General features: G+C 37.2%; 1 protein-coding gene across 2 annotated transcripts in view; it reads right to left on the bottom strand.

Moving 5' to 3' along the window:
- LOC120525693 (CSC1-like protein 1) overlaps nucleotides 1-12,227 on the bottom strand; it is a 148,901-nt gene that overhangs the window by 102,293 nt on the left and 34,381 nt on the right. For both annotated transcript variants that reach the window (XM_039748216.1, XM_039748217.1), the window contains exon 3: nucleotides 6,018-6,094. In XM_039748216.1, coding sequence (XP_039604150.1) covers nucleotides 6,018-6,094 — 77 coding nt within the window. The remainder of the gene's footprint in view (nucleotides 1-6,017; nucleotides 6,095-12,227) is intronic.

The following is a 12,227-nucleotide window of genomic DNA, read 5'->3' as shown; positions in this document are numbered from 1 at the left end:
GACCAATGGCTGGACTCATTTTAAATGTCATTTTGATAGCAACACATTTACAGGAATGAAAAAGAAAACCATTTTAAGAGTCATCTATAGGAATGTAGATGCAATGCATCAACATTAATGTTAATAGCACCACTTTCCTCAGTGTATCAATGGTATATCTAATGAAAATATCATTTTATACTGCATTCAACTCCTAGCCACCCCCCCTCCCCCCATATCCTTTGTGACGTGATGAGTGAATGGTAATCTGTGGGCCAGTAAGGGGAATCTCCTAGGTGTGATTTTGTAGAAGAGCTGCAATACGGTTTCCTATTACATTTGCTTTTTTGTAGATTTTTTTATTAAATCAAATTAAATTAAGAAGAGACAAAAACAATAAACAACCATAAGATGAAACAAGCATAGCTTACCCAGAAACATTCTCATTTAAAGGTCATTCAATCATTCCCTGTAAGTAAATTGTCACTTGTGTGAGCAGACAAAATGACAAAGAGTTGTTTGTGTCTGCACAGATTTGCCATAGTACCCTCACCCTTACCCAGTAGGAACATGGCTGTACAAAGTGTGTGCTATCTGCTTGTGCATAAAAAAAAACAAAAAAAAAAACACTTCATGTTCACTCAAATAAGATGGAACCCTTAGAATTCATAAATTGTAAACTCAGTGGTGTTTCTGGTTCATAATTTAACAGCTAGGGTCTTAACAAATAGTATAGCAAACTACAGCATGAAATCATCTGCAGCCATACCACTGACACCCCAGCCATTAAATAAAGGCAAAGTACTGTTCAATGTATTTTTAAAAGTACAGTAGATGGAAAAAAGTACATTTTGTCTATAGAAGACACAACATAGGTATTTTTAAACCCATTACTGCTACTGCTACTGCAAACACTACAGAAAGTCAGTTACTCAGAAACTTCTAAGGGCCGGTATATACTTGACGCTCAGAACACTTAAGCGCAAGTTTTATGATAGCCACACATTCCCAGTTCTCTTTTGACATGTCTTCTGAGCATGCTGTCAGAAATTAATGCAATGTGTGTGCAAGTTGCAGGAACATCAAAAATTTGGGTGGCATGTGTGTTCAAGTTTTGGTACATGACTTCAGCATCATTGTTTACTATCAATATCTCCATAGTGACAAACATGCCTGTCAGAACAGCTAGCATCCAATCACCAGTCTTTGAAAGTGGAAGTAAATTCAAGATAGATATGTCCATGCAAAGTGGAAAATATCAAAAAAAAGTGGGGATCCGGCCTTTGCGACATAACGCAGTGTGACGGAACGCTCCACCAGGATCAATGTGCATTGTTTGATGATTGATGAATGGTTATGTGCATTGAAGCAAATCGTCAAACTTAAATGCGGACATGTGAAAGTTTTCATGATGTTTTTCTTCATCCTTTTCTCTCACAGGCAATACAAGCATTGCATACTCCCATTGTAATGACAACACATTTAAAGGTGTCACATGCCATTTTCTGTGTCGCGGTTGCCATCTTTTTTTGAACCTTCGCAACAGTGCCTCACACTGTCATCTAGTGGAGTCCTACAGCTTCACATAAAGTACATGTGTAAGTAGAGTCAGTACATTGCTTCCATAGCAGCAGTGTCCCCAATATGCATCTTGTAGCATTAAATATAACACAGCCCTAAGATATCCGGCAACATGACTATATAACACAATTTGTAAAAGTTTGCAGATTAAAGCAGTTAGTAACCTCATAACTACAGACTGTAACCCAAATGACCATTTTTACAACAGTAGTGATGGCTTGGAGGCTAGGGATCTGCACTGGCAATCTGAAGATTCCCAGTTCAAATTCTGTAAACGCCAATAGGGACTCTGCTCTGTTGGGCACTTGAGCAAGGCCCTTAACCTGCAACTGCTGAGCACTTTTGAGTAGTGAGAAAAGTGCTATATAAATGCAAAGAATTATTACTATTATTAGATGGATGTCAAGAGATGAACATGCAATAATGAACAAGCTATATGAAATAATGTATATTTCAATAACAATATTTTTGCCTGAAAAAATTAGATACAAATGTTGTTGCAGCATGCACTGCTTGAAAATACTTTAAACTATATAAAGGGTTTGGTTTTCCCAATAACCTTTGGTAACATGGTACTCTTATCTATGAAGAGATGTAGTGGCCATGCCTTATCATAATGGGTTTGACTTATTTAATTATTGGTAAAGATATATGTACACTATGTAAATTAATGTAATAGTCTGCATTAAAAGAAAGGAAAATCTGAAAACTTGTACAGTACACACAGTAGGGTGCTATAACCAGTAACTGTAGAGAAAGCTGTACAAAATCATGGAAGCAAATGGGTAATAATACCTGGAATCATACACAAACAGTATGAGAATACATACATCAACCTGATTTGCAAAATCAACAGTAGCTGTACAGCACAAAAAGTGTGCATTTATTGTATATATGAGGAGTTCACTACACATCTCTCTATTGTAAAAAAAAAATCTTGGGAAGAGAGATGAGACGTGACTTTCTCAGAGAGGCACTTTCACGTCTTGCAAGACGAGACTTTGTGCCAAGAGATTTTACCATGCCCGGAGCCAGAAATAAGACAGTAGATCACAAAGTAAAACGTCAAAGAATTCAAAAACGTTGACCAGATACACATGCAGAGCAGGTTTGAGATAATGGAAGCACGAATGTGTCAAAAAAATGATAGTAAAGATTGCATTAGTGCAAACAAACGGAAATTATCACACAGTGAAATAATGGAACATCGAAAAAGAGATTGAATATATTGTTAGTTTATTAAGTCTGAGACTTGTAGATTGTCTAATTCATGTTGCCATCAGGGAAATGTAGTGTTTCTTCCCAAAGAAGAGGCGTATCCGCAAGAGTTTTAGTTTTAAAAAATTGCATTCTGTGGATGAAACCCAGTGGTCCACAGTGATATTACTACTTAGTGCTGCACTCAGCCTTTATATTTCAGGATTCAAAGCTACGTCAAACACGGGTTCACTGAGAAGTACTTATCACTAATGTAAGGTACTATTTGATTTTGTAGATACTCATCTCCTGGTATCTCCTCCAAGCTCTTGAGACTATGCTAGGGGACACAGCAAACCTTCTTGCGACAGCACATATGGATGTACCATCCTGGAAGACCTGGACTACCTGAATAGGCTGCAGGACACTAGCAAACCTTTCTGCTATTTGATTCCAGTTTTGGAATTCATACCAGACTTTCTCATTTGGGGTTGCCTCTTAAACATACCCTTTTGGCTGATCATTTGTCTTTTTCTTGATTATTACTTTCCTAAAGTATTTAATAATTTATTTTATATGTGAACTTTGTTCTGTGCTATCCTAAATGCCAAACGTTTGTGGGTTTGAACTTTCAAAACCCTGAGTGCCATTTCGGCCCGAGCAAACCTAGTTGGCTGCTTATTGAATTTGATGCCTGGCGGCTAGTGGTTTTTGAGAGCGAGACTCCATGAAATCCTGGACTGGCTGATATTTGGAAATCTTTTTTCTCATTTTGTGTAATGCTAATCACAATTCAAGCAGATCAGTAGATGATGAATGTTAAGGCCTAGTGTTAGTGCGGGCATATGCATGAGTTAGCCCTGTGAAAGACAGACGCACTGTCCAATACTGGCTCCTGCTTTGTACAGAATGCTGTCAGCATAGGCACCATCCACCAAATAAATTGGTTTCAGAATGTTATGTAACATTCTGCTTTCTGCATGGGAGATGGGAGTTTCCAGAAACGGAGTTATGTATATCCTACTATTATCCTTCTCAAGTTTTGTTTGCTTTACAACTCTGTTTCTTGATGGATAGAAACAATGAGACTTTGTGCCAAGATAGAAAAGATTCTTGACATAACATTGTGGTATTAAAACACACCACAAAAAGGAAACTGTGGTTTTCTGTATATAAATAATGCTACTTGTAATATAAACTGCTAATCTATACTTTAAAAATTAAGAGAGACAGTACCATACAAGAATAAACTTACCAAATCAGAAGTATGCAAAGTTGTACTTAAACATCACAAAAGGGATCATTATATGAAAGAAAGTTCAAGTGACTTTGCAGGAAGCCATACATTTACAATTAACAATCTAGCAGTACTTTAATGTTTTGTTACAGTACAGAATAGCGGTAAGCGCCCAAAACCATTACTGTTTAACTGATAAAAGTTTTAAGATGGTGGCTTTCTTAATGGACATCTACCGTAACCGGACTTAAGAATTTTTTTTCTTTTGCTGTACAGCAAGATGCATGTAGCCTAGCCGATTCATTCATATACTATGAAACACAAAGATGTAACAAAGAGTCACTGGGTGGTTCAGATTTTCAACATCAGCGATCTCTGCCATGCAGCCTAGCAGATACGACACTGGTCAAGCCCAAAGCAAACTTGAGGCCCTTCCTGCAGCTTGTGGTTGTGGAAAAGTGTTTATAGCATTCCACATCTACAATTTTGGCCTGGCTAAAAACAAAAGCCTTGCAGAGAAGCTAGTCTATTAACCTTTTTCATATCACTTTGACAAATAAGCACAATATGCAGGCTATCCAGCTAGTAATGCTCATTCATTAAGATTTTACATTTGACTTTTTTTCTCAAAATAATCTCCTCTACTCACTATTCCCAGGAGACTGTCAGTCCATGTATACTAATCCGTCTTGTGCATTATGTTATGTTATGTTATGTTATATAACATTATATTATGTTTCAGTTATGGTCACTGGCAATTTAGTCAGCCTCCTAGCCCGTCTTGTACTTCTCCATAAATGCAATAAGCTTAATGGTTTGTTTAAGAGTGTACTAGATTCTGGTGATAAGCTTTTACATGAAGTCTGCCACAGATTTTAGCACATACAGTAGAGGTGGCACCAGCAAAAATCCTCTACACAGATTTTCTCCAGATCGAGTATAAAGAAAGAGACTATCTGAAATCTTACCATGTAGAGTCCCACTTTGCCATCTTACTAAACATAAAACGTTAGCCATTACTTCCTGTTAAATGACTAAAGTGTGTTGCAGCAGGTGCACCAGTTACTATACCTACTCAAGCCTACTTAGTGTAAACACAGTGTAACAGATGCATTGCACAGAAAACAGCCAGCACCCAAAAAAATAGGAACCCATAGTTTCATACATTCTTCAAAACAAGCAGCACTCTATGTACAACACTGAACTTTTTCTTCATACTTTTGAATTAAAAAAAGTTTATAAATGGGGATAATTTCAACCAAACAAATGCTCTTTTATATTATACTGTCCAACGTTACAATGCAATTGCATACTGTAATTAACATTAACTATCCATTAACTCCCCAAAATAAGCCCCCTAGCCACACAATCCCCCACCAGCCCCCTCCCAACAAATAATAATGAACTCTGTTTCACTAAAGTGGGCATGTCTGACTAACAAGACATTCTAAACTACAAGCAAGTGAGTATGTGTGCAAATTGTTGGGCCCGGACACCCTAACTAGAGTTGGTCCCCGCCTTACCCTGACTACTTCCGAGGCCCCATATATGGTTGTCCAGATCTAATTATGCAATTTTCATAATGCTATAACTCATTAAGTTTATTACATAGAAAATCACCCGAAAAATCCCGGACCATCGAGAAGCGTGCGAAATGACGACATGAAGAATTGTCTTCGCACCAAACTGGGATCTTCCCCACATATACAATACACACATTAGTTTTATAAAAGTTAGTATTGTGTAGTGTTGTTTGTAAATATAAGAATTAGATGCAAATAGCACAACATACATGTTGTCTCAAGCTTTCACAGGTCCCAAGTTAAAATGCCAAGGTTACAGGCACAAAGTATTAATCAAAATGAAAGTAACTGGCAGGATGAGGAGACCTAATACAATTAAAACTGGGGTCCAATACGAAAAGAATATCCATTTAAAATACAACGGTTTTCCAAAAATAATTATTCTGTCAATCAATCTGTAACAGCAATAAGTGAGTTGCAGCAGCACAAAATATTCTTACTTGCTCTCTGACACTAGTGCCAGTCGTCCATAATCCCAAAACCTTTTCCTGATGATGGAAAATATTAAAAGTAGAACCTAGAATATCAAAAATATAATTGATTAAAATTCAATACAGTTTGTAGTAATGGCATATTAGCAATGCAAACCCTAACAAAACAAAATCTCTTTTAATTACAATGGATGACCCGTTTCATTAAACAGCATATTGAAAATTCCCCCATAAAGCTAATACCTGAAGCATGTAAACAAAAAGGAATAGAAAAATAAACAGAACAAAAAAGCAAAGCCTTAAAAAAAATCTGTTTCTTAAACACAACACAGACTGAAAGAAAGTGGTGTAAAGAAAAGAGATCAGTTTGGTATTTTTCAAGTCAAAGTTGAGTTTTACTCAACCATTAATATACATTGTATATTAATTTAGAACACAATTTCATGTGGCAAAGTGAAGTATATTTTATACATTTTAAAAAAATAACTGGCCCGCTCTTGCATTTTATAATGGGGCTAATGAATACCGGGGTTCTGTTATTAAATGAAAAGCCTTAAAGCTTACCAAATATATTCATTTTTCAAGCCAAAATTGTTATGAGTTTTGATACATGTCTTGAGATTACACACAAATTGCAAAACATATTCATCACGTTTTAAAAAGGTAAAAAAGCAAAAAGCAAACCATTGTTATGAGATTCAGCCATTTTAATAGGCACATCAAGTTTGTCTTCTTACACTGCACCATTCATCTTAAGGTAGACTGTCCACACTGCAGTTTGTGGAACAGGAAAAAGGTACTTGGCCCCTGAGGCATGGATTTACTTTGGAAAGTCATCACAATGTGCCATTATTGGCACTGTTGAATGTTGATGTCCAGATATGAAATAGACAATAATAACTGAAAAAGGTACACTTGCAATCATTCATATTTTTTGACTATTAAAAAAAAAAAACAACAACCATTTGGAAAGATACTGCCTGCTGCTGATGGACAATTGATGATGTTTTAGCATGAGTGTGCAAAGTGAGCGAGTCAATCCATGACATAATTCCACTCTCACCTTTAATGCATCCATCACACCTACCGCAGACCTCACCACTGTCACACTTCCCTCAGACATATCCTATATCACTCTTACATACTTCTCTGCCACTCCCAACTTCCTCATGCAATACCACAACTCCTCTTTAGGCACTCTGTCATATGCTTTCTCTAGGTATCCAATGATACAATGCAATTCCTTCCGTCATTTTTTTTATACTTCTCCATTAACAATCTCAGAGCAAAGATCGGAGAACACAGCATCTGTAGTGTTAAATCCGAGCATGAAACAATACTGCTGTTCACTAATCCCATCTATCCTGGGTCCGCTGCTCTTCTCAATCTATATGCTTCCGTTAGGTCAGATTATCTCAGGTTACAACGTGAGCTACCACAGCTATGCTGAGGACATTCAGATGTACTTATCAATAGCTCCTGATGACACAGACTCTCTCGATTCACTAACACAATGTCTTACTGGTATTTCTGAATGGATGAATAGTAATTTTCTCAAACTAAATAAAGAGGAAAACTGAAATTTTAGTGATTGGCAAGAATGGATTCAATGAGGTTACCAGAAATAAACTTGATGCATTAGGATTAAAAGTTAAGACGGAAGTAAAAAAACTTAGGGGTAACTGTTGACTGTAACCTGAATTTTAAATCGCATATTCATCAGACCACTAGGACTGCATTTTTTTCACTTAAGAAACATAGCAAAAGTTAGACCTCTTATATCATTGAAAGATGCTGAGAAATTAATTCACGCTTTTCCTTTCAGTTGACTAGATTACTGTAACGCACTTCTCTCAGGACTACCCAAAAAAGACATAAATCATTTGCAACTATTGCAGAATGCAGCTGCTAGAATCCTAACTAGGAAAAGAAAATCCAAGCACATCTCTCCAGTTTTTATGTCACTACACCGGTTACCTGTGTCATTCAGGATTGACTTTAAAATTCTGCTTATGGTTTATAAAGCCTTAAATAATCTCACTCCATCTTATGTATTGGAATGTCTGACACCCTATATCCCAAATCATAACCTTAGATCCTCAAATGAGTGTCTCCTTAGAATTCCAAAAGTTAAACTAAGAAGTGGTGAGGCGGCCTTCTGCTGTTATGCACCCAAAATCTGGAATAGACTGCCTATAGGAATTCGCCAGGCTAATACAGTAGAGCACTTTAAAACACTGCTGAAAACACATTACTTTAACATGGCCTTCTCCTAACTTCACTTTAACTTAATCCGGATAGCCTGCATGTTCAATTCATCATAATAACTATTCATAGTGGCTCTAAAAACCGTACTAACCCCTACTCTCTCTTCTGTTTCTTTTTCCAGTTTCTTCGTGGTGGCCTGCGCCACCACCACCTACTCAAAGCATCATGACGCTCCAACAATGATGGACTGAAAGCCAGAAGTCGACGTGACCATCATCATCAAATCCTTCCGTGAGAACCCTAAATACAAAGAAGACTGTTTCATTTATGTTAGGTAGAATGCCCAGAGGGGACTGGGCGGTCTCATGGTCTGGAATCCCTGCAGATTTTATTTTTTTCTCCAGCCGTCTGGAGTTTTTTTTGTTTTTTCTGTCCACCCTGGCCATCGGACCTTACTTATTCTATGTTAATTAATGTTGACTTATTTTATTTTTTACTGTGTCTTTTATTTTTCTATTCTTCATTTTGTAAAGCACTTTGAGCTACATTTTTTTGTATGAAAATGTGCTATATAAAATAAATGTTGTTGTTGTTGTAATCATCACCTCCCTTCTTAACTTAGTTATAGGATAGAGTAGTGGAAACTATGTTATGTATGATCAATTTTATTCCTCTGTATTTACTACAGTCCTAGACATCACCAGTGTCCTTAAAATTTGGTACAGTTCTTCTCCACTCCTCAGGTATTCTCTCACATTACAAAACTGCATTAAACAATCTGGTTAAAAACTCTACTGCCATTTCACCTAAACACCTCCGTGCTTCCACAAGTATGTCATCTGGACCAACAACTGTCCTTACTTCCTCCTAGCTAATCTGTAATGCCACCCCATTCATTCATTCATATTATTATATTTTTCTCTAATAGAGGCACAATAATAATAATAATAAATCCATCCATCTTTCTTTCTAACCTGCTTACCCCGCAGCAGGATCACTGGGTAGCCAGAACCTATCCAAACAAGCACTGCACTCTTCTTCACCATCCTCCCACTTGCAGTGCATGTCACTCTGCCGGCTATGTAAAATAACGTAGAAAGTAATTGTGGAGGGCACCTTAGCATTGTCAGTGTTGGGTTGTCATAACCCAACCCATAACGGCCACGGCAAGCAGACAAACAAGCAAGAAACGTGTCCTCACCTCAAATAAAATAATACGAAAAAAATATGATAAAATAAGTACTTTTAGTTTCCTTTTTTTATCATGCGGATGTCTCATAAACAGGGATGTATTGGGTAAGTTTTAAGGCTTTTTCCTTCACCTATGAATCATTGGTATCCTACACCCAGATTGTAAACTGCAACAACAGACATGGCATTTTTACAAAAAATATGATTCACTTCAGAATGCAATTTCACGTAGCAAATTTGCTTATACTATGATTGCAAAAAAAAAAACCCTTCAACTTTCATGTTGACTTGTGCAAACATGACTAAATTTAACCACCCTACATTTTACTGTAAAACCAGTCACCACTTACTCAAGAGTTTTACCTGCAAAAAAAAAAAAAATTAATTTGAAATACATCCTTAGTAATGTATAGAGTGTTCTGATAACAGCAGACTGACTTTGTCATGAGTTAAAAAAATATATTATAATAGAGTTTTAAGAACAAAATACACTGCAAGTTCCACCCTGATCTTATAAATGTTATGAAAAGAAAAACCAACAAAAAGTATTCATTTCCTCAGATTCAGTGAATCCAGGGTACTTTCAGCTATTCTCTGGCAGTCAATATTAAGAATATTGAAAATGCATGAATGTTAGTGATAAGTTTTGATAAGGTCTGGTTTCTTTTAACACGTTATCTTTTTGTTGGAACGTTTTATCATATACTGAGACAAACATGCTTGCTTACAATACATTTAGAATTTACTGGTAACAAGCATTTCAGATTATATGCTCGCATAAACACACAATACAATATATCAGCCCAGGGAGACGTGTACCTCCCAAACACTAAATCATTTTAACTCCAATTGGTCTCTTTATTGAATTAATTAGTCTTATTTTTTCTGCATTAAATAAAAGAGCAGCAACATGAGATTTACATTTGTTAGGAAATGTAGAAATATCCATATTTTTTCCATAGTTTGTATTTCTCATTTGTCTTTTGTAATTTATCTATTACTAGCAGGAGTACCCGGTGTTGCCCGGAAATGTATAATGAATTTCCCAAATGAAAGAAACACAACATAGAAATAGAACAAACAGTTTTCTGATTCACATTTTATTGTAATAGGTTATTCCAGAGCCCTTGGATACACTATATTGGTTTTTCCCATTGTGGGGCAAAAATGAAGAAATTCTGAGGATTGCCCACTCTAGAACATGCTACGTAGAGTTGTTCGTGTGAAAAGCATGGATTTTTCCAAATTGATGCCTGCAACTTGCAGCGATTGCCCTTGAGCCTTATTGACATAGCAAAAGACAAATGAACAGGAAATTGTAGCCATTTGAAATCAAAGGGTAAATCATTTGGAATCCGCGATATTCTTGGTATGAAAACATTTTTCACGTCTTGCGCAACCTGTTATGATAGTTGCTTCAATAACATGTATTGATGGAAAAGTTAACAGCATTTCAAGATGAGATTCTCTTCAGAAACTCTACATATTAGTCGGTAAGCATAAAAATCCATTGCACTGAGTTTCTTGCCAGCAACAGAGTTGCCTGTACAGTAGATGGATCCGTTTGTGGAATTCCAAAGTAATACCCATCTTCGCCTTGCCAAAAGATTAGTGGATACTGAAGAGCATCATACGACCTGTGTGTGTCTGCCACATGCTGAAGACTTCTGTTCCTTTTCTCAATGATAAATGTCCCGCTTCCCAATGTCATTGCCTACCATTACAATGGCAACCTCATCAAGTGTTGGAGCATTGAATCGTCGGTGATGCTCTCCCTGTGGCATTTTGTCAGCTCTTATGACAACTTTATAATCATCTGTTGACATACATTGAAGAGCAGTCTTGAAAAGGGTGACATATCTGTTGTTCTCATGAAGTAATCGTTCTAAATCCATCACAATGTCCAGTCTCACGTTCGGTATTCTGCTGTGTCTATGATGCGCTGTTATGGAAATATCTCCCATGAAGTAGATCTGAAGGAACTCAATTGTCTCATTAGTTAATGGAAGTAATGATCCTATTGTATGGTAAACTTGACCTTGCACTTTGAATGTGGGCATGGACCCATCCTCTCGTGTATTTTTTTTAGTTGCACCAAAAGAAGTCATTTGAAAACAGGAATTGTACTTCCTGATGTTGTTCAAGAAATGCTTTGAAATTGGTGTTAATCCTGAAATCAAAGAGTGTGGAGGTTCAGGTGGACAAAGTAGAGATGGCAGTTTCACCTTCCCATATGAGCAACACAATCCCAGTGACTCTCCTTTCCATTTTAGAGCTCTACAATGAACACAGATATGATTCATTCAGCCAATGACAGCGACAGGATGTTCATGATATGCAACCTGTCGGTTATATGTGAAAGGCATATTTTTTTAAATCATGCTGCATTTGTCCACGTGCTGCATCAGCAGCCCTTCGCCTGTTGGCAGACAGCCTGGTTTTTCTTTCTTGAGATGTTTCATCCGCTCTTGCATCAGACATTTTTCCCAACCAAACATACCCCATGACCTCCTCCTGGTCACAAAGGAGCCCCATGCCCAGTTTGGTACAGATTTGTATGGCGGACAAACAAAAATACATTGACTACAGCCTCCCTTCCCTTTGTTCAGATGATTCATCCGGTGTTGCATCAGTAGCCCTTCTCCTGTTGGCAGTACAGGGACGTGTGCGGAACTGTCAGTGAAAAGGTGCCCTGCGCTTCACCCTGAACATTTTTCCCAACCAAACATACCCCATGACATCCTCCTGGTCACAAAGGAGCCCCATAACTAGTTTGGAGACGATCGGACACCCGGTGCAGATTTGTATGGCGGACAAACA

Source organism: Polypterus senegalus, chromosome 3 (genome assembly GCF_016835505.1).
Source record: "Polypterus senegalus isolate Bchr_013 chromosome 3, ASM1683550v1, whole genome shotgun sequence".
Lineage (NCBI taxonomy): Eukaryota > Metazoa > Chordata > Cladistia > Polypteriformes > Polypteridae > Polypterus > Polypterus senegalus.
This window is presented reverse-complemented; position numbering and strand designations above follow the sequence as displayed.